This window comes from Musa acuminata, chromosome BXJ1-5 (genome assembly GCF_036884655.1).
Source record: "Musa acuminata AAA Group cultivar baxijiao chromosome BXJ1-5, Cavendish_Baxijiao_AAA, whole genome shotgun sequence".
Lineage (NCBI taxonomy): Eukaryota > Viridiplantae > Streptophyta > Magnoliopsida > Zingiberales > Musaceae > Musa > Musa acuminata.
In genome coordinates, this window is record NC_088331.1 from 43452965 (window position 1) to 43477388 (window position 24424).

At 32.6% G+C, this 24424-nt stretch overlaps 1 protein-coding gene across 1 annotated transcript; it reads right to left on the minus strand.

Moving 5' to 3' along the window:
* Positions 1-3377: 3377 nt before the first annotated feature.
* Positions 3378-5173, minus strand: LOC135674426 (protein ALP1-like). Its single transcript, XM_065184260.1, has one exon. It carries the CDS (start codon positions 5088-5090, stop codon positions 3726-3728), a length of 1365 nt encoding a protein of 454 aa, XP_065040332.1. The 5' UTR covers positions 5091-5173; the 3' UTR covers positions 3378-3725.
* Between the last annotated feature and the right edge of the window lie 19251 nt (positions 5174-24424).

Consider the following 24424-nt stretch of genomic DNA (forward strand, 5'->3'; position numbering starts at 1 on the left):
GGAGTTGTGGTGGCAACCATGGAAACGACAACTATTCAGCTCAGTTAAAGCTGAGAGGTACAATTATAGGTTAGAGTTTGGAGATGCGTACATCGGCCTTATGGACCACTGTTATTGGTGTAACACAGAGCTGTATGATGGGAGAGAAGCTGCGTGAAGGTTTCCTAATGCTAAGGCTTTTGGTGTATGACCTATGAACAACCTATTGCCAACTTGGAATGCGACTCCCCAAATGACAGTGTGAAGTTTTGGTGGTGAGCGACAATGTTTGACTTCTCACATGCCGAGGGATATATTGGATGGCAGGCGGTGGAGTTGGTGAAAGGGATAAGTCAGCAATCCCCCCAAAGAGACCAAAAATCTACTTCTGATTATTCTCATGTTGGATTCTTGTACACAAGTTTTGTACACTGAGATAATTATTATTAAGCTCGAGTGTAAGTGTCCGATCGATGTTTATTAATCCAGTCTTTTGATGCTTAAGTCAATCTCGACGAAGATAAAAATAAATTTAGTAAAAATTAATATAGATCTCGATTATTTTTGAATTGACATCCACACATAAGTGGAAGAAAAGAAGAAAAAAAAAGGAAAAGACCAAAAAGAAATAATTCTCTCACATGGTTTGTAGGTGAGTTTGACATTTTGGATGAGAGAATGTCTTTAGGAGACAAGTTTGGGACCCCAAACCCCACACCTCCACAAAATCTTCAGCTGTCTTCATCAACTGCATCAATGTAGCCACAGCCAATTCAGCTTCAACAAATGCTTTCCTTGAGAAAGAAACAGGAGCAAATATTATCACACAAGATTTAGCTACGATTCCCTGCACAAGTGTCGTGCCACAACCAGCAAAGATCTCACGGATTACCTACAATAGAGGATCGCATGCCGAGGATGGAGTACAGCAGCCATCTCATCTTCTTTTCCCATGGTGGAGGTGTGGCCAAAAACCTTGAGATGAGTTGGAATCAGATGTTGAGGTGACTGGTGACGGAGTTCCTCATCACAAGCTGCACTTTTCCTACCTGGATCGATCAGAAAGAATCAGCACATCATATGACTCTGGATCTTGTTCACCTGTTGGGTTTCCCTCAATGGAATTGCCCTGCGCCCGAGAACAAGGTGGTCTGCTTGGGACAAGCATATTTTGATTTCTAAGATATTGTTCGATATTTAGCGCCTACTATATATATATATATATATATATATATATATATATTTATTTTAAGATAGGTGATGAAGATAAGATTCGATTCTAAGACTTTGCTATCAAATATCAAAATCTTAATTCTAGTTATGTGTCCTTGATATCACCTTACCTATTTATAATTTTCATTTCTATGAAAAAAAGATAAAATATAATATAAAATAATATTTCTTGTCCTTTTCTTTAATATCCAAAGTAATTTTCTCATAAAATAATTCTTGAATTCAAAGTAAGATATCTTATTGAACTCGATCGAGAGCGTAAGATCAAAGAGCAAGTCATTTGCGAAATACAGAGTGGTTTAGTTTTGTGATCGAATCACAAACTGATAAATATTATAATAACAATTAAGAAAAATAAAAAAATGATGAAGTCATGACTGTCTGAGTAAAAACTAATCCAACATTTTGCATATACTGTCATCTTTGGGTCATAAGCGAATTAGATAGAGCATTAATGTGCTTGACAAAATGGATCCATTTAAGCAACATAATAACAACCAGCAACACAATTTAAGGTTGACTTCAGAAATTCAACATTCTTAAATGAAAATTCAACCTTTGTTTCTTGGAAAGAACACATTTTTCTCCTGAGATGTATGATTTTACAGCAGAAACATGATAGCTTTATTCTGTGGGACTGATAGGAGGAGTCTCTATGTTAGTAGTTCATAGTTCAAATCTGGAAAGTCAGACAAATGGTGCAGATGAGAAGCAGAGAATAGAATGGTCACCTTTCTTCAGAACCTTCCTCCAATTATAGGAAGATTTGCTACAGATATGCTATGTTCTTCTTCTCAAACAGCAACACCAAACCTAATGCCAGGCTGATGGAGCATTGGAGTGCTTGCTGTATAATTTTGAGTATCTGGTAAAAAATTTAAAGGAATCCTATGTCAGGATTCTTTCTGAAATTTTCTTCACAAATACAATCAATATTGACAATGATAAAGTGATTTCAATAGTTACTAAATCATGTTTGATAAGATAGATGGCAGTATCTGTTCTCATAAAATGGTATCAATAATCAGACTACAATGTTCCCTCATCCAGCTGATGTAGTTTCCATCTTCCCCTATAGAAGCCTGCCAAAGGAAAAAATAATTAGAATTGCTATTAGCTAATCTAAATCATCAATGCAGAAAGAGAAAGATGTAACTAAGACTATGTTTATCTGAATGATTATAAACTAATATAGAAGTCTCTAGTCATTACATTAGATTCAATATTAGAATTGACTACTAATCCCATGCTAAATACTACTACTACATTGCCATGCTGCAGGTCTTGCACAGTACTGCTAGAAGGCTATCCTTCTCCTCTCCTCTGCTACTTGAATGAGAAACTCACTTCTCCCTGCTGCCATGGGAGCTCTCTTCCAAGGAATTGCATGTTACCATCCTCTGCTCCTTACGACTTCGTTTTTCGACAAACACTGATCTCCTACCTTCCGTATCTTCTGCTGCTGCTGCTGTCCTAATTATCTACAACCTCTAAGCACATATCAAGCCTGATCTACTGCTATCATGGGGTTGCCACATCAATTTTGCAGTTGACTGACATATTCTGCTTGATACTAGTGCTTCTCCGGACAGGTCTGAGGACTGTTGGGAACTCGAGATTGTCCTCGATCCATGGAGAATCCAGAAAATTACATGTCGAAGATGTTAGAATTGCTAGTCGATATTGGAGCATACTAAAAGGATTGCTGTTACCTTCTTCTTGTTTCACCATATAGTGTTCACCCTGTTCTTGCAAGCAGAGCATTACCGTAATGAGTCTTAGCAGGCATGTCCTGCACTTTTTCATCATCAGGTAATGTATTGGGCTAAATATCACAGAGAATCTCCATCCATGATCTTAATCTCAGTAGAGACACAATTCTCCATTGCGATTGCTGAAGTCATGACAGTGTGAAGTAGCTCATGTCGAAACCAAATTATTATTGTCTCTGAAAACCTGATTAGCTGATGTTCCAGCTAACCGGATTTAGCTTGTGCCAAATTATTAATTTCCCAGATTTATATGGTCGCATTTCCTTGTGCCACCCAACCAGATTAGCTGATGTTCCCAGCTGTTTCAAGATACAATTGAAGTTGCAAAAGCTCAAATCAACTTGCACAAGCAAGAACAGATAGCTAGCTGCTCAACAGAGAAAACCAAGTCAATTCCAGTCTAATTCTCCAACACCACAATATTTATACCTCCCATTGCAGTGAAACACCAGAATCAAAGGTTGTGCAACACAAGATGAATTCAGATCCTTGCACAATTGGCACTTACATTTGGGAAGCTCAAGCAATTTTGCCTTTTAATGGCCAACTTGGATCAAGATGCTTGATCAACAAATCAGAACAGCTACTCTGTCTTTCCTTGTGTGCTATACCCAGGAACATGTACTCCTTGTCCATAGGTTTTCATTTCTCTATCTTCAACTGAAACCAAAAGCAACTGGACTGTCGCTTCTCCATCTTTGGAACCAAAGAGAGTAGCAGATTGCTGGATTGTAACAGGTCCTACAAGAAAGCTGTTCCACCAAGGCCATGGTGCAGCAGATTATGAGCAATGCTATCTCTAGCCTGCATGGCGCTCATCGATTGGAGGCTGTTCTCCGGCACCATCTCGTCGTCCACCAGCTCAAACCGCAGCTCCGGGACCATCTCCTCCTTCCTCATCTCGCATATGTTGTGAAGTACGCAGCATGCCCCGAGGAACACCGGCAAGTCCTGCAGCTTCACTTCGGTCCTCTTCTGCAGGCATCCCCACCGTGCCTTCAGCTTGGTGAAGGCCTCTTTTGCCACCCGCTGCACCTCCCCGATCTTCTCGTTGAAGGAGTGGTGCGCCCATGTCAGGTTCTTCTGAGCGTACGGGACCAGCACCCAGTCCAGCAGAGGGTAGCTGGCGCCGCCCACAATCCACTGGTGGTTCAAGAAGCCACTGTTGGCGCGTTGGTACAATGCCGATTTCTCGAGCACCTGGTCGTCGGGCATCGACCCGGGCCAGCCGATGCAGATGTCGGTGAAAACGCCGTCGGGGTCGACGACACCTTGAATGGTGACGGTGTAGGAGGTCTTCTGGTTGCGTTCGGTGTGGCGGCGGTTGAAGTAGGCGGCGATGCCGATCTTGGGGGCGATAATGGGGATGTGAGTTGTGTACATGGCACCCACGACATTGGGGATGCCGGAGATGCCCTCGAAGCGCGCAGCTCCGGCGGCCGCATCGGATGGGCCGGGCCATAAGAGCGATCGCGGCATAAGCACGTTCCGGATGGCGGTGCAGACCTCGAGAATGAGCTTATGGCAGGTGGAGATACCAAGTCCGAAGCGCCGGGAGACAAGCCGGAGAGGCTCCCCGGTGGCGAGGCGCCACACGCACACGGCAACGCGCTGCCGGACGGGAATGGCAGAGCGGAGCGCCGTGTCCTCCTTGGCCACGGCGGAGCCGAGCTCTTCGCAGAGGAAGTCGAAAGTGGCGCGGGACATCCGGAAGGCGCGCCGGAATTCGTCGTCCGGGAGGTCCGGATGGTTGTACCGGTCCCACCAGTCGCGGGACCGGTCCTTGACCCAGAGCCGGCGTTGCCCGGGCTGCAACGGCGGCGGCGGCGGCGCAGCCTGTGGCTCCTCCCCTGCGGCGTCATCGTCGGCGTGCGGGGGGGAAGAGGAGGCGAAGGGCTTCATGGCAACGAGCCGGCTGGGGGATAAGTCATCCGCTCGCGGGCGCTTCTTGACATTGGATTCCATGGCCAGGGGGAGAGCGGAATGGGGTTGAGGATCGGGGAGGATGGCGGTGGCGGGGTCGTGGAAAAAGGAGTAGTAATAGGAGAAGAGGTCGTCGTCGAACGAGGCGGCTGGGACAGGCGTAGGAGTCTGATAAGTGGTCATGAATGATCCCAGTGGCGGCGGGGGTTTCCTTCGTTCGTCTGCAACTCGAGCTCAAGAATTTTGATTTGGTGATGATGGGATATGGCGATGGGTCGAGCTGATTTATATGTTGCGGCGACGGAGAAGGTGGCTGGAAGGGGCGCGTGCACGCGGTTGGATCGAATGCTTCTCGTTGTTCGCAAGGGGGAAGGCAGGAAGAAGGCCCCAACCGCGGCTCACGCGGGCGTCCCCAGTCGCGGTCAGACGACGCGTCCGAGCTGTGCGCGGTTTATCCATGGGGCCCACGGAGAGAAAGAGACACGGTGACACGTGGATCCCTGTTGAGAGCGACTGCCTTCCCTGTGGGGCTTCGATTGGCAAGGGAAAGGTCGACGGCGAGCAACGGTACGTTATCACGACTGCTGGCGTACCTGTCTCTTGGACCTATACCGGGCCTCGCAGTCAATCCAATCAAAAGGTAGGTAGACAAGCGGGTAAGCAGAAGCTGATAGGAAATTGTTGCTTTTTGTGAAACACGTGCGGCGACGACGTCCGTGTGAGTTGCGTAGGGTGCTTAAATGTGATTCCACGGACTACATCAATTCCTTAGTCACTCTTAACGACGTACTCTCCTCCCATCCCTTCATTGTGACCGCAGAAGGATTTGAATTTAATGTGGGACTCACAGGAAGGGCAGATCTTGGGTGAATCTTTTCTGGTTTCTTTGTAGCTATCTTCTTATCAAGTGAGAAATAAATCGATAAAAATCTAGGGATCGACGACCAGTACACGTGGTGGTGTCAACCCGCGACGTTGATGACGTGGCGCTATTCGATCCGCGCTTCGGAGTGGGACCCCCCAGTCGCTTTTTGAACCCAAATAAAATGCCCTTTCTCTTATCCATCTGCTGCTCTACGCGCCTCACATTGGGTCCCATGTTGTTCTCTCCAGTCACCACGTGGGTGCGCGTAGAAGCCGCCTTTTCTTTTTATTCCCTCACGTCACATGCCGCGTCGGCACGAGTGCTCCACGAAGGATCCCACACACGAAGGCTAAAGGGTTAAAGTCCTTAATTAGAGTGAATACTTTTTCTTCTTTTTAAGAGATTTGGAATCCAACATAAGTTTCGTATAAACATACATCTACAACTCTTTGTGGGCCTAAAATACCTAAAGTAGATTTTCTTGGCACTACAAGCCAAAAGAGGCGTCTAAAAACACCATTTGATTCCAATTGACACAATGTTAAAAAGTCATGAGTCCTCATCAATCCTTAAGTCAACATGATCTCATCTATTATGTTAGAATAAATGATTCCAAAGCATTATGTGGTTGATGGAAATTTTTATTTTTTGATGAACTTTTTTATTTAAATTTTTTCTTATCTAACCTAAGCATAAAATAAAATGGTTAGAATATTATTATTAGAAGTGGATAGTTATAATATCTCTGATTAATTCTATATTAGAAGTGGATAAGATTAAGATTAACTTATAAATGAATATATTATTATTAGTCTCATTTTAAATATTTTGATCAATAATTTAGATCAAATAAGATTTATGACTTAAATAACTTATCAGTGGAAAACATTATAACAAGTATTTTGACCAACAAACAAAATTAACCCAAAAGATCTTGTCAATATTCCTTAATAGATTTAGTAAAGACTTGGTGTACTAAAACTAATCCTTTTGGAGAACTTCCGACAGCAAATTTGCTGTCAAGAATGTAGAAAGCAGCGTATCATTCTAAAATCTGCCTGCAAGCTAAGCTGAATTGTACTGTTCCTATTTCAGCTTGCTCGTGAAGAATGAACATTGTTTCTTTGATTTGAGATCAACAGTTACTTACATGTCTAAGTCTCTATCTTGAGCAACTTGAGCTTACCCACTTTACCAGTGGCATAAGCATCGTTGCTGCCAATTGATGCATCGGAGAAACCATTTAAAGATCCCAGGAAATGCAAGGTTATCCATGAAGCCACGACTGCTTCTCGGTTTATTGATAGGCACTCCTTTGAACTCGATGAGAGCAACATCTTCGAGGGAAGAACTGGCAGTGACGTGCGATTACATGATGGAGGAAACAAATAGTATAATGGACTTCGTCACTTGAATCATGCCTTTCTTATATATATAGTGGCTTAATGAACCTTTTGATTTGGTCAACCTTGATTGCTATATAGGATTAAATAATGCTGCAGCAGAGCTTATTTATTATTCCATGCGACATTTATACCGTGGATATCTGAGTTGGAGGACATTCTTTAATGGGTTAGGTGTGGTTGCAGAGGTGCTGTTTATTGCTTGTCTCCGTTGGCCAAATGTTTACCTGTTCAGAGATTACGTGGCCAGTCTCTGCCACAGCCATTTACAAGATCGGGTCAAATTTACCTGGACATCTCCACTGCATTTCAAGTATCTCAATCATGTCTAGTTCTCGCAGGTTTATACTGGATGTGTACATTGTGCTCCACCTGATCAATGACCACATGCATGCTAAAGTTTAACATGTATGAGATTTATTGGAAAAGAAGGTACTATATATGTCCCATGAGATTCTTGGGATGTATGTAAACTTTCACGTTTAACGTAAAATACGTATCAACTTTGACGTACGTATATGTATGTGTGAATGTAATAGAAGAATATACAAGGCTACATAGGTCACTGAACATGAACTCTGATCCCTGTTGCAATAAATCTGAGCTCAGTGGTGGAACACCAAAGCCGAAAGCAGAGAGAGAGAGAGAGAGAGAGAGAGAGAGAGAGAGAGAGAGACCTAAAGTGCCCAAAGAAATGGAAGAATCCTCTTGTAGTGAGGTACCCTTTGGCTTTGGTCATCCCTGCTCTTTGCTGCTCTACATCGTAAGTGCCTGTGCTCGTTGCTTGGGCTGCTCCGTTTCTTCCGATGAACCTCAGGATCCTTCTACAGAAGAAGAGAATGGCGATGACTCCATTGTAAGTAATCTCTCTCTCTCTCTCTCTCTCTCTGTGCGTCACTCTGCACATCATCTAGTAGTTTATTACTTGGTGCCTTTCTAATCTTGAATCATGAATTATCTGAGATACAAATGAAGGAAGAAGGAGCCGATGTAAAGACCGCTCTGGCTTCAAGAAGGCCAAGAAGGCCACGCCCAAGTGAAGGTCGAGGAGGCCAGATTAACTGAGAGTAGCTTTGCTTCTAGCCCCTCAAGTTTCAGGCTTCATTTTGGACTCCATCTACACTTTTGTTAACCCTCACCAAGATCGTCTTGTATGTCTCCAGTCTGCACATTTAGCTGGAAATTGATCTTGTATGATTTAAATGCTTGTCCTTTATTCTATCACGGCATTACTACCATGTCATGAAGACCTACGCCCAAGATTCAAATATCAAGAGTTTTAAGACACAAATACATTAGGGATCGTAGAAAAATCTTCGTTCTATGGATTTGCGGTGCATCCTCCTGTGGGATAGAATTGACAGACGAGCTCGACTGTTTGGGTGCCTCTGGAAAGAACTGTTGATACCTTTTGGTTTTATTTCCACTCGATTACTTCTGGCTTGTATATTTCGTATTGTTTCTATTGCGTTGTCTTTCACATTGCTCTTTCTTCCCGGATTCACACCGTCACAACAGGAAGTCTTTATGTGAGGGTGACCTGTGGAATGGGTAGCAATTCTAAAGCTGAAGTTGAGTCGGGAAGGAGAGACGAACGTCTTAGGTCACAACTCATCTGTCCTCCTCAGGAGGAGAGAGCTGCTCCCTTACGCAGTAGACCTCCCCAATTAATATCTCTGCTTCCGACCTGCCGTCTTCATGAGGTTGAGATATGTTCAAAACGCCATCCTTCACCGGGAATTGCGAAGAGTTCTCTAAAAATGTCTCATCCATCAATGCATGTCTTTATGATGTGAACCATTATAAGCGCATCGTAGCGGTGCCACAGAAACAACAAAGAATTAAGAAGGGAAGAAGAAAACCGTATTTATTGCAGGAAAGATATATAAAAAGCTAGTCGAGCTTTGAGAATGGAGGCGGATAATAGCAATAGGGATCGCAGCGAAGGCAATATGCTTGACATATTTCACGGTGATGCGGCTCCTCCGCTGTACAACAGTAGCAAGGATCATACTTTTTGCAACAATAGCTTATATATATATATATATATATATATATATATATATATATATATATATATATATATATATATATATATATATATGGATTACATGATATTAGTCACTAATGTCAATGATCTACTTGCAAATTATATTGTTTATATTTGACTAATAGAACATGTTAAAACCACTTAATCACTTGTTCACTTTGAATTTAGCAAAAATAATAATGCTAAAGGGACCAACAACAACTAGTGTAGTGAAATGGTTACCATCACTAAGAGTATAAAAGCAGTTAAAAATAGCTAGCATGATAACTAAACGTGTGACGATCATCTTGAGTAGATTATGTTTCAAGGGTCAAACTTAACCTTTTTATATATAATTTTTGAATGTTCACAATATGAAATAAGCTTACGATTTAGTGAAATCAAAATAAAATTAGATACATCCATTTTTCACCTAAAAAACATTATTGGATAGGAAATCATGACTAGCTCAGCACCCTATTTATTGTAAATCTAATATATAAGATTAGCATATTAAGCTAAACTTACATTAGGTGTAGGGGGAGCTCAACCCAAGTTAAATCGCAACACCCACGGTACAACACCAACAATAAAGAAGATACTAGTAATTGGGAATAATATCAACAGTGGTCTTAAATTTCTTTGATGGTTCTATGCTTTCTCATTTCTCATATAAGTAGAATTAGTTTGATCAATTTTATCCTATTCACTTTCTAAACATTATGTGAATATTCATAAAGATTGCTAATAGTATCAAGAAAAATATGAAAGATTTCTTATAACAAAAAGAAAGATAACACTAAAGGAGATGGTCGTAATTTATTTTAGAGTTTCATAAGATATTTTATTATTCATGAGAAGGTGAGAAGATATATAGTTAATGATTGAATTAATTATAATTCATGAGAATGTGAGAAGATATAGAGTATATTTTTAGAGTTTTATTTGGTATTTTATGATTCATGACAAGGTGAGAACGCATGAAATTAATGATTGAGTTAATCATAATATCCTTCTTAGCTTAGGTGAACCAATTTTGAATCTTGTTATGAGCTTTGACACTAAAATTGAATTGATTAATGTCAAGAAGTATCGATGCTAATAGATGAGGTTTAGATCCTCATATATTTTTTGTCTTACCAAAGCTTGATGGTGGAAATTAAAAAGATTTCAAATTTAGCTTTGTTAATGCTTAGGTTGGTAATGGAAATGTAGTATTTTAGAGTATTAATTAGAGTTTTGCATGATTTAAAATTACCTCTTCTAGAAAAAAAGAAGTAATTAGCAAAAATGGGAAATTTGAATTTTATGGATTTTGAATGGTGTTAATAGCTTCACTATGCATTAATCTTTGAGAAGTCTACTAAGGAATTGTTACACAATAAGTAGATATGGGGATAGAATATCTTCTTATCTAATATAATAATTGATAAGAAACCAACTAGACATAGACCCATTAACAAGATAGAAAACCATTGGTGAATTGATGTATGTTGCGATCCAATTTATAAATTTGGTAGCTAAGTCAAATTTATAGTGCAGGTAAAAATCCCAATAATATCTCGACTAGAGACTTTATCATAAACCTTAGATAAGTTAAGTTCAATTAGAATAAAAAGATTTTTACATTTTGATTTACTTATACAGTGAAAAAGTTAATTAGTTATAAGAATGTTATTGTGTATATTCATATATGAGACCAAAGTAGTTTGTTCTTGATTATCAACTTATATAATAAAAAAAATTATTTTGTTAGCTAAAGTTTTAACAAATTGGATAAGATATTATTGAGTAATAGGACCCAGGAACTATTGCTTTTCTTATGAATGAAAATAAGGACCGATTTACCTCAATTTGATATAAGCATATCATCTTTATGAAATCCACTTATTATATTAAAAATATTTTGAGTTTATTAAAGAGTTGTATATATAAGCTAATAATTGAGTTCATCAGTTAGATCATCAATAAAATATTTTACAATCTTAATTTTTAAGGGGAGATTAGTCCTCAAATATAAAATTATTTTTATGCACTGAAAAATATGATGTTTTTGTTCTCTAAAATAATGTAAATGTCTCTTTTTTTTTTGAAAGAAAACATTGGATACTTATTTTATTATTAAATTGAATGATAACTATGATATAAGATTTTCTAGCATTACTTTGATGATAAAAAAAAAAGTGGTATAAATTGATTTTTAATGTTTTCATAATAAATCTTGAATCATTCTTAAGATTATGTTATCATAGATCAACTTTCTATACATGACTAAACATTTCAAATAAAACAAACATCATATAGGTTGGAGATGAAGAAAAATGTGTGAGATGATAATTTTTTTCAAGCAATAACATGAAGGATTGTAGAGTGTTGGGGGATGATAATTTTATTGGTAAAACTTTCATGTTGGAATATACTTACGATCATATTGACAACAATAGCATTTAACACCAATGTCTTATGTGAATTTCTAGCATGCAATTATCACTATTTCATTTCCCTTATCCATCCTTTCAATATCTCAACCTTTAATTTTAGGATAAGAAGAAACAAAACCAAATTAGTAGATAATTTTGTTTCTCCGTTAAGAAAAGGTTAGCAAATAGTGACATTGATCTACTTGTAAATTATATTTACTTCATTTGATTAAAGGAAAGACTACTTAACCACATGTTCATTTTGAATTTAATCAAAATAAAAATGCTAGAGAGTCTAACAATAACTAGTGTAGTAACGTTTACCATGACTAAAAGTATAAAGACATCTAAGTATCACTAATATGATAACAAAAGTGTGTGGTTGTCATCTTGAGTGGATGATGTTTCAATATTTTGATTTAATCTTTTTATTTAGAAAATCCGAATGTTCAAATATAGTATGAAATAAACTTATGATTTATTAAAAACTATTGGAAGGAAAATCACAACTACTTCATCTATATTTTTATTGTAAATCTATAATAAAGATTTATCATGTTAAACTATCCATTGTACCACATATCAAAATGAGATTGGTCCAGATACATTGGGTGGTATAGGTAGAGCCCAACCAAAATCAAGTTGCAACATACTTATTCTATTGATATTATAAGCCACACATGTTTTGTTCTAGTTAGACCCATAATACAATACTAGAATGAATATACTAGTAATTAGAGATAATATTTATAGTGCTCTTACATTTCTTGATAGTTGCAGGCTTGAAATCATACAAGTAAAATGAGTTTGATCAATTTTGTCCTATTCACTTCCCAAATTTGTTCTCTAAAAATTATGTGAATAATGTCTAAAAAGATTACTAATCCTATTAAGAAAAATGGGAAGGATTTTCTTATTTAAAAGTAAGACATACAATATAGTACTCATATATTGGAATACTATTATCATATGTAAATCAAAATTTGACATTAGTAAATTGTTTAATAGTTTTAATTACTATTTTATAATTCATGATAAGATGAGAGGGGTTAGTGTTGATGACTAAATTAACTATAATTCATTAGATTGTAAAAAATATAGAGTTAATTCTCTAAAAAATCTAGTAATTTTTTTAGAGTTTTATTCGATATTTTATTGTTCATGTTAAAGTGGAGATATTGATTGAGTTAATCGTGACATCCTTCTTAACTTAAGTGATAGTGCCTTTGAACCAATCTTGAATCATATTAAGAGCTTAGTCAATAAGATTGACTTAACAATTGTCAACAAGATAGATATCTTTTAGTAATAAAAGATCCTAGTTACTTATAGAAACAAATGAGATCCTCATAAAATTTTTGTTTTACCAAAGCTTGGGAATTAAAAAAGATATTTGATTTAACGTAGTCAACAAATAGGTTTGAAATGGAAGTATTGTACTTTAAAATATCCATTAGAGTTTTACATAATTTGGAATTCCATGGGCTTTAATTAGTGATAATTGCTTCAGTTTGCATTGATCTATTTGAAGTTTAGTAAGGTATTATTGTTACATAATAATAAATAGATATGGAGATAGTGAATGTCCTTGTGTAATATCACAAAGGAAATCACCCATGCACAAACCAATTAAAAAGATGGAAAAATATTGGTGAATTGATGCAAGTTGAGATCTAATTTACAAATTTTATCATAAAGGTAAGAATCCTAATAATAGCTCCCATAGAGGGTTTTATCATAAACATTTTCTAAGTCAAATTGATAGAATAAGAAGATTTTTGTATTTTAATTTAGTCATATAGTAAAAATTTTCATTAGCTTTTAGAAAATTATCATGTATATATGTACCAGGAAATAGTTTGTTATTGATTACCAACTTATTTAATAAAGGTTTTATTTTTTGAGCTAAAGTTTTCGTCAAGAATTTGTATAGGATATGATAGAGAGTAATGAGATGCAATTTGTCATTCCAAGAGCTAATCATTTTTTTAAAAGAATAAAAAACTTGGATAGCTTTACCTCTGTTTGATATAAGCTTACCATCTTTATGAAATCCATTAAATGCATCAAAGATATTTGCATTGATATTTTCCCCACAACCCTAATAGAATTCAATAGTGAATCCATCGAGACCAGATTTTTGCCTTTCCTATTTGTTTAAAAGCTACTAAAATTCTATAGATAGAGAATAGTAAATATGTATCAATCCATATTCAATCAGTTCAAAAATTATTTTAACTCAATTATCTATAATTTTATTAAAAAATTAGTTTTTTAACTCATCAGTTAAGTTATTATTCTTCATGAAGATTTAGGATTCAACAATAATAAAAATCTTTAAAAATAGGACCGATAAAGCATGAAAGCTTTTGTATAGATGCTATGAATTTATTATTAAAAAAATATTAAGCATAACACTGTACATATATACAAAGTGGATAATGGATTTGCCAATAGGTTGACCAATTTTGCTAGGAGTAATACATTTACATAATATAAATTTGAAAGAATATATTTATGTTATTTTTTGAAAAAAAGGTGAGTGAAAAATTAAGGGAGATAATTATCATCTACATAATATAATTTTATCCTATTCACTCTTTAAACATTATGTGCATGTCTAAAAAGATTACTTATACTATCAAGAAAAGTATGAAGGAATTTTTTCTAAAATTTAAGTAGATAAGATGTGCGACAATAATAGCTCAGGATATTATTATATTTAAATCAAAAGGTGACATTAGTAATTTGTTTTAGAGTTTTATTTGATATTTTATAATTTACGAGAAGGTGACAGAGGTTAAAGTTGATGACTGAATTAATTAAAATTCTAAAGAATGTAAAAAGATAGAGTCAATTCTCTAAAGCATCTAGTAAATTTTTTAGAGTTATTGATTGAGTTAATCATGATATCCTTCATAGCTTGAGTGAGAGTGCCTTTTAATTATCTTGAATCTTTTAAAGAGCTTTGTTAATACGATTGACTTGACAATTATTAATAAGATATTTTTATAACAAAAGATCCTATTTACTTGTAGAAATGATTTAGGTGCTCACAGATTTTTGTTTTATCGAGCCCTCACAATGAGAATTAGAAAAGATATTTGATTTAACCTAGTTAACGAATAGGTTGAAAATCAAATTATTATATTTTAATGTATCCATTAGAGTTTTATATAATTTGGAATTGTCTCTTCGAGCTACAAGGAAATAATTAGCTTTCATCTATTGGAAAGTTGAGATCTTATTTTAAAATTTTATCTAAGTCAAATATATTATGCAGGTAAGAATCCCTATCAGGACTCCCTTGGAGACTATCATAAACCCTAACTAAGTCAATTTTTTTTAAGAATAAGGAGATTTTAATATTTTGATCTAGCCATATATTAGAAAAAGTTTATTAGCTTAAAGAATGCTATTGTATATATTCATACCTAGGACAAAAGAAGTTTATTCTTATTTATCAAAATATTTAATAAAGGTTTTATTATCTGAACTAAAATTAGCCAAGAGTTTGTATAGGATATGATAAAGAGTAACAAAACGAAATTCATCATACCAAGAGCTAATCATTTTTTTGAAGGAACAAAAATAAGGACAACTTTACCTCAGTTTGATATAAGCTTGCCATCTTTATGAAATCCATTAAATACATAAAAAATGTTCATATTGATATTTTCCCAACAACCCAAAAGAATTTAATAGTGAATCCATCGAGTCTAGGTTTTTTTATTTTTATTTTTATTTTTTCAAAAGCCATTAAAATTTCATAAATAGAGAATGGTGAATGTGTATCAATCCATATTCAATTAGTTCAAAAATCATTTTGACTTGATTATTTATAATTTTACTAAAAAAAAGATTAATCTTTTCAACTCATCTATTGAGTTATTATTCATCGTGAAGTTTTAGGATTAAACAATAATAAGAATCTTTCAAAATAGGACCAAGAAAACATGGAAGCTTTTAAGTGTAAGTATAGATGTAATGAATCCATTACTAATAAATATTATGCATATTTACAAAGTGGTGAATGAATTTGTCAACTAGTTGACCAATTTTGCAAGGAGTAATATGTTTAAATAACATAATTTTTTAGTAATATATTTATTTTTTTCAAGAAAAGGTAAGTAGAGAATTAAGGAAGATAATTATCATCAATTATCCACCTTACATTAAGTAGGTGTAGAATTTTTCTTATATGCTTCTTTTCTTTACATACAGTTTATAATACTCAAAATAGTTTTTTATCCATCACCTTTAGAGCAATTAATTTCTTGTCATGAATTTTTATTGTATAACTTTTGATTATGGTATCTTAAATCAGGACAACTTGCTATTAGGGAAAAAAAATATTAGAATCAATAATATCTCTAGCAATATAACACTATATTTCTATTTTATAAATATATTTTAGTACATAAAAAAGTCTAATTGCTTAACTCTATCAATACAATAAAAAATTATCTTTCACACCCAATATTGGAAGAAGTCTTGTGCATTAAGTTCGTCAATTTTATCAGTTATATAATCAAAATCTGAGTTGATTAATGATATATGTTTTATATAAAATAAAGCTCAGAACATGAAAAGGTTGGATGTTAGTGCCGTTAAGGTGGTGAATAATAAAATTGAAACAAATAGTCATCATTCCTTGTGTGAAGAAGAGTGAGCATCTTCGATCCTTTATTTCATCCTTTCTAATGTTTGGAAGTTGAGGAATCAGGACAAACTTGCTAACTAAAACGGGAGATATTTTAGATAAACCATGTTGTTTGTGATCTTAATTGCTTTGGCCTACTAATATCAAAACCATAATCTCCACATTTTACTACTTAATAAATCATTGATTTTTTTCTCATTCCACATTTTACTGCTTTGATTGTTATACTATCATAGAAGTATGGGGCTTTTTTGTGTAATTAGAAAATATACCTACATGGCTATAATAAATGAAATGATGATAATTGGAAATACTAGATTGTGTTAGGAATATTTTTGAGTTTATTAAAAAATTATATATATAAGCCAACAATTGAGTTCAACGGTTGGATTATCAGTAAAAAAATTTATAATCTTAATTTATAAGAGAAGGTTAGTCCTCAAATATTGGACATTATAAGAGAAGGCTACAATCTATCCGTTTTTGAAAAACAATATTGGACATTATTTAATTATTAAATTGAAAGACAACTATAATATAAGATTTGCTAACATTATCTTGATGATTAAAAAATAAAAAATTGATTTGTGGTATATATTTTTTTTATTTTTTTCATAATAAAACTTGAATCGCTTTTAAGATTATGTTATCGTTATTCGACTTTTCTTTATTTATTGTGCATGACTAAAATGTACCTTTTAGTGGTACTACATTTGATATGTTACCGAACATAATAAATAAAACAAACAACACATAGTTTAGAGATAAAGAAGAAAAGCTTGATATGAGAATTTTATTCAAACAATAACATGAAGTAAAACAAACAAGTGGTCACTATGGGATGTGGACCGGTGGGGGAACACAATTAATTTGGCAAGCCTTCCATGTTCGATAACATTTATTATCATATTCACAACACATGCATTGAATATCGTCGCATTTGAATTCCACACATGGAATTACCACTATTTTGTTGCCCTCTTCCATCCTTTCAATATCTTGACCTTTAATTTTAGAACAACAAAAAGTAAAACCAAATTAGTATAAGAAAAATATTTCATTTTCTTTTTTTGTTAAGAGAATATTAGCAAGTATTGTTATTGATCATCTTTTAAATTATATTTACTTCGTTTGATTAAATGAGCATGTTAAGACCACTTAACATAAAAATGCTAGAGTATCCAATAATAATTGAAACAAGGATACTAACCATGACTAAGAGTATAAAGACATCCAAGGATAGCTAGTATGATAACCAAGCGTGTGGCTGCCATCTTGAGTGAATGATGCTTAAAGATTTCAAATAAGCCTTTTTATACAGAATTTTTGATTGTTTAAATATAGTATGAAATAAACTTGTGATTTAATAAAAAATTATTAGAATGGAAATCACAACAATTCATCCACCTTTTTATAGTAAATCTATAATCTGATGTTACTATATTAAGCAATCCATTGCACATATCGATTGGTCCACATACATTGTAGTATAGGTCGAGACCAACCAAAGGTAAGTGGCAAAATCCTTATTCTATTGATGTGTAAGCCACACACCTTTTGTTCGGTTACTCTCATAACACAATGCAAATTAGAACAAATATACTAGTAATTAGAGATAAAATCTATAGTGATCTCAAATTCATGATGGTTCTAGGCTTTCTCATGTAAGTAAACCATGTTTGATCAAATTTATCCTATTCACTCTCTAACCATTATGCAAATGTCTAAAAAGATTAGTAATATTATCAAGAGAAGTACGAAGGATTTTCTTATGGGAAAAACATATATAAGATATGCGATACGATAATCATAGCTTATGATACTATTATCATATTTAAATCAAAAGATGACATTAGTATTTTACTTCATAATTTCATTTGATATTTTATAATTCATGAGAAGGTGAGAGGGGTCAGAGTTGATGACTGAATAAATTATAATTTATGAGAATGTAATAAGACATAGAGTTTATTCTATAGAGCATCTAGTAATTTTTTTAGAATTATTAATTGAATTAATCATGATATCCTTCCCGGCTTGAGTGAGAGTTCTTTTGAAACAATATTGAATCTTTTTAAGAACTTTGTCAGTATGATTGAATTGACAATTGCCAATAAGAAATCTTTTAGTAACAAAATATCTTATTTACTTATAGAAATGGCTGAGGTTCTCATAAGTTTTTTATTTTACCAAACCTTAGTGTGAGAATAAAAAAAGATCTCTGATTTAACCTAGTTGATAGATAGGTTGAAAATCAAAATTTTATTTTTTTGTGTATCCATTAGAGTTTTATATAATTTGGATCTACCTCTTCAAGCTATAAGGAGATAATTAGCTATCATCTATTGGAAAGTTTGAATTTTATAGACTTTGATTGTTGTTAATTATTTCAATGTGCATTGACCTATGAGAAATTTAATAAAGTCTTGTTACTTAATAATATATAGATATGAAGATAATGGGTGTCCTTGTTTGATATCACAAAGAAAACCAGTTAGACATAAATCAATTAAAAAGATAGATAAATATTGGTAAATTAATGCAAGTTGAGATCCTATTTTTAAATTTTATTTAAGTCAAGTATATCTCGCAAGTAAGAATCTCTATCATGACTCCCCTAGACACTTTATCACCTTTGCTAAGTCAAGTGTTTTTAGAATAAAAACATTTTTATATTTAGATTAAACCATATAGTGAAAAAGTTTATTAGCTCCGAAGAATATTATCATGTATATTTATACATAAGACAAAAGAAGTTTATTCTTTTTTATCGACTTATTTAATGAAGGTTTTATTTTTTGAGCTGAAGTCTTACCCAAGAGTTTTATTTTTTTCTTAGAATAAGGTGATTTTAATATTTTGATCTAGCCATATATTAGAAAAAGTTTATTAGCTTAAAGAATGTTATCGTATATATTCATACCTAGGACAAAAGAAGTTTATTCTTATTTATTAAAATATTTAATAAAGGTTTTATTATCTGAACTAAAGTTAGCTGAGAGTTTGTATAGGATACGATAAAGAGTAACAAAACGAAATTCATCATATCAAGAGCTAATCATTTTTTTGAATGAATAAAAATAAGGACAAATTTACCTCAGTTTGATATAAGCTTGTCATCTTTATGAAATCCATTAAATACATCAAAAATGTTCATATTGATATTTTCCCAACAACCCAAAAGAATTTAATAGTGAATCCATCGATTCTAGGTTTTTTTATTTTTATTTTTATTTTTTCAAAAGCCATTAAAATTTCATAAATAGAGAATGGTGACTGTGTATCAATCCATATTCAATTAGTTCAAAAATCATTTTGACTTGATTATTTATAATTTTACTCAAAAGATTAGTCTTTTCAACTCATCTATTGAGTTATTATTCATCGTGAAAATTTAGGATTAAGCAATAATAAGAATCTTTCAAAGGAGGACCAATAGGACCAAGAAAGCATGGAAGCTTTTTAGTGTAAGTATAGATGCGATGAATCCATTGTTAAAAAATATTATGCATATTTACAAAGTGATGAATGAATTTGCCAACTAGTTGACCAATTTTGCAAGGAGCAATATGTTTATATAACATAATTTTTTAGTAATATATTTATTTTTTTTCAAGAAAAGGTAAGTAGAGAATTAAGGGAGATAATTATCATCAATTATGCAACTTACATTAAGTAGGTATAAAATTTTTCTTATATGCTTCTTTTCTTTACATACAGTTTATAATACTCAAAATAGTTTTTTATCCATCACTTTTAGAGCAATTAATTTCTTGTCATGAATTTTTATTGCATAACTTTTGATTATGGTATCTTAAATCAGGACAACTTGCTATTAGGGAAAAAATTTTATTAGAATCAATAATATCTCTAGCAATATAACACTATATTTCTATTTTATAAATATATTTTAGTACATAAAAAAGTCTAATTGCTTAACTCTATCATACATGATACAATAAAAAATTATCTTTTATACCCAATATTGGGAGAAGTCTTGTGCATTAAGTTCATCAATTTTACCAGTTATATAATCAAAATCTATCAGTTGATTAATGATATATGTTTTATAAAAAATAAAGCTCAAGACATGAAAAGGTTGGATGTTAGTGTCGTTAACGTGGTGAGTAATAAAATTGAAACAAATAGTCATTGTTCCTTATGTGAAGAAGAATGAGCATCTTCGATCCTTTATTTGATCCTTTCTAATGTTTAGAAGTTGAGAAATTAGGGCAAACTTGCTAGCTAACATGGGAGATATTTTAGATAAATCATGTTGTTTATGATCTTCTAATATCATATAAACCATGACCATAATCTCCACATTTTACTACTTAATAAATCATTGATTTCTTTCTCATTCGACATTTTACTGCTTTGCTTGTCATACTATCATAGAAGTATGAGGCTTTTTTGTGTAATTAGAAAATATACCTACATGGCTATAATAAATGAAATGGTGATACTTGGAAATACTAGATTGTGTTAGGAGTATTTTTGAGTTTATTAACGAATTATATATATAAGCCAACAATTGAGTTCAACGGTTGGATTATCAGTAAAAAATTTTACAATCTTAATTTATAAGAGAAGGTTAGTCCTCAAATATAAAGTTCTTTTTGTGCACTAATAAGCACAAATAATATGTTTTTGTTCTCTAAAGTAATGAAAGTATCTCTCCTTTTTTGAAAAACAATATTGGACACTTATTTAATTATTAAATTAAAAGATAACTATAATATAAGATTTGCTAACATTATCTTGATGATTAAAAAATAAAAAAATTGATTTGTGGTATTTTTTATATTTTTCATAATAAAACTTGAATCGCTTTTAAGATTATGTTATCGTTGTTCTCCTTTTCATTATTTATTGTGCATGACTAAAAGGTACCTTTTAGTGGTACTATATTTGATATGTTATCGAACATAATAAATAAAACAAATAACACATAGTTTAGAGATGAAGAAGAAAAGCTTGAGATGAGATTTTTATTCAAACAACAACATGAAGTAAAACAAACAAGTGGTCACTATGGGCTGTGGAGTGATGGGGGAACACAATTAATTTGGCAAAGCTTCCATGTTCGATAACATTTATCATCATATCCGCAACACATACAATGAATATTGCCGCATTTGTATTCCAAACATGGAATTACCACTATTTTGTTGCCCTTTTCCATTCTTTCAATATCTCGACCTTTAATTTTAGAACAACAAAAAGTAAAACCAAATTAGTATAAGAAAAATATTTCTTTTTTTTTTGTTAAGAGAATATTAGGAAGTATTGTTATTGATCATCTTTTAAATTATATTTACTTCGTTTAATTAAATAAGCATGTTAAAACCACTTAATATAAAAATGCTAGAGTATCCAATAATAATTGACACAAGGATGCTTACCATGACTAAGAGTATAAAGAAATCCAAGGATAGCTAGTATGATAACCAAGCGTGTGGCTGTCATCTTGAGTGAATGATGTTTAAAGATTTCAAATAAGCCTTTTTATATATAATCTTTGATTGTTTAAATATAGTATGAAATAAACTTGTGATTTAGTAAAAAATTATTAGAATGGAAATCACAACAATTCATCCACCTTTTTTTAGTAAATCTATAATATGGGGTTACTATATTAAGTAATTCATTGCGATTGGTCCACATACATTGCAGTATAAGTCGAGACCAACCAAAGTTAAGTTGCAAAATCCTTATTCTATTGATGTGAAGCCACACACCTTTTGTTCGGTTACTCTCACAACACAATGCAAATTAGAACAAATATACTAGTAATTAGAGATAAAATCTATAGTGATCTCAAATTCATGATGATTCTAGGCTTTCTCATGCAAGTAAACCATGTTTGATTAAATTTATCTTATTCACTCTCTAAACATTATGCAAATGTCTATCAAGAGAAGTACGAAGGATTTTCTTATGGGAAAAACATATATAAGATATGCGATACGATAACCATAGCTTATGATACTATTATCATATTTAAATCAAAAGGTGACAGTATTTTACTTCATAATTTCATTTGATATTTTATAATTCATGAGAAGGTGAGAGGGGTCAGAGTTGATGACTAAATAAATTATAATTTATGATAATGTAATAAGATATAGAGTTTATTCTATAGAGCATCTAGTAATTTTTTAGAATTATTAATTGAGTTAATCATGATATCCTTCCCGGCTTGAGGGAGAATGCCTTTGAACCAATCTTGAATCCTTTATTGAATTGACAATTGTCAAGAAAATATCTTTTAGTAACAAAATATCTTATTTACTTATAGAAATGGCTGAGATTCTAACAAGTTTTTTTTTTTACCAAACCTTAGTGTGAGAATAAAAAAAGATCTCTGATTTAACCTAGTTGATAGATAGGTTGAAAATAAAAATTTTATTTTTTAGTGTATCCATTAGAGTTTTATATAATTTGGAATTGCCTCTTCAAGCTACAAGGAAATAATTAGCTATCATCTATTGGAAAGTTTGAATTCTATTGACTTTGATTGTTGTTAATCATTTCAATGTGCATTGATCTATGAGAAATTTACTAAAGTCTTGTTACTTAATAATATATAGATATGAAGATAATGGGTGTCCTTGTTTAATATCACAAAGAAAACTAGCCAGACATAAATCAATTAAAAAGATAGATAAATATTGGTAAATTAATGCAAGTTGAGATCCTATTTTTAAATTTTATTTAAGTCAAGTATATCGTGCAAGTAAGAATCTCTATCATGACTCCCCTAGATACTTTATCACCTTTGCTAAGTCAAGTGTTTTTAGAATAAAAATATTTTTATATTTAGATTAAACCATATAGTGAAAAAATTTATTAGCTCTGAAGAATGTTATCATGTATATTCATACATAAGATAAAAGAAGTTTATTCTTTTTTACCAACTTATTTAATAAAGGTTTTATTTTTTGAGTTGAAGTCTTACCCAAGAGTTTGTATAGGGTATGATAGAGTGTCATGGAATAAAATTCATCATACCAAGAATTAATCGTTTTTATGAAAGAATAAAAATAAGGACAATTTAACTCAATATAAGCTTACCATCTTTATAAAATCCATTAAATGCATTGAGGATGTTCATATTGATATTTTCTCTACTATCCTGAAAGAATTTAATGGTGAATCCATCAACCCTAGGTTTTTTTTTTAATACTAAAATTCATAGTTAGAGAATGGTGAATGTGTATCAATCCATATTCAATTAATTCAAAAATCATATTAACTCAATTATCTATAATTTTACCCAAACAAAAGATTAGTCTTTTCAATACATCAATTGAGTAATTATTCATCATGAAGATTTAGGATTCATCAATAATAGGACCATGAAAGCATGGAAGCTTTTTAGTGTAAGTATGGATACAATGAATTCATTGCTAAAACAAATTGAGTATAACATTATGCATATTTACAAAGTGATGAATGGATTTGCCAACTAGTTGACCAATTTTGGAATGAGTAATACATCTACATAACATAATTTTAGAGTAATATATTTATATTTTTTTGAAGAAAAGGTGAGTAGAGAATTAAGGGAGATAATTATCATCAATTATCCACCTTATATTAAGTAGGTGTAGAATTGTTTTCTATATGCCGCTTTTCTTTACATACATTTTATAATACTTATAGATTTTTTTATCCCTCACCTTTAGATCAATCAATTTGTTATCATGACTTTTTATTGTATTAGGTTTTGATTATGATATATTAAATCATATAAACTTTTTTTTAAATTGAATAACTTTCTATCAAATGAAAAAAAGTATATAATTATAAGAAACAACAATATCTGTAGCAACATACCACTATATTTTCATTATGGAAATATTTTTTTATGCACAAAAAATTATCTAATTGTTTAATTCTGATACAATAAAAAGTAATCTTTCATAACCTATAATCTATATTGAGGGAAGCCTTATGCATTAAGTTCATCCATTTTACAAGTTATATAATTAAAATCTATAAGTAGATTAATAATGTATGTTGTATAAAAATTAAAACTCAAGACATAGAAAGGTTGGATGTTAGTGTTATAAAGGTGATGTGTGATTAAAATGAAACAAATAGTTATCATTTCTTGTGTTAAGAAGAGTTG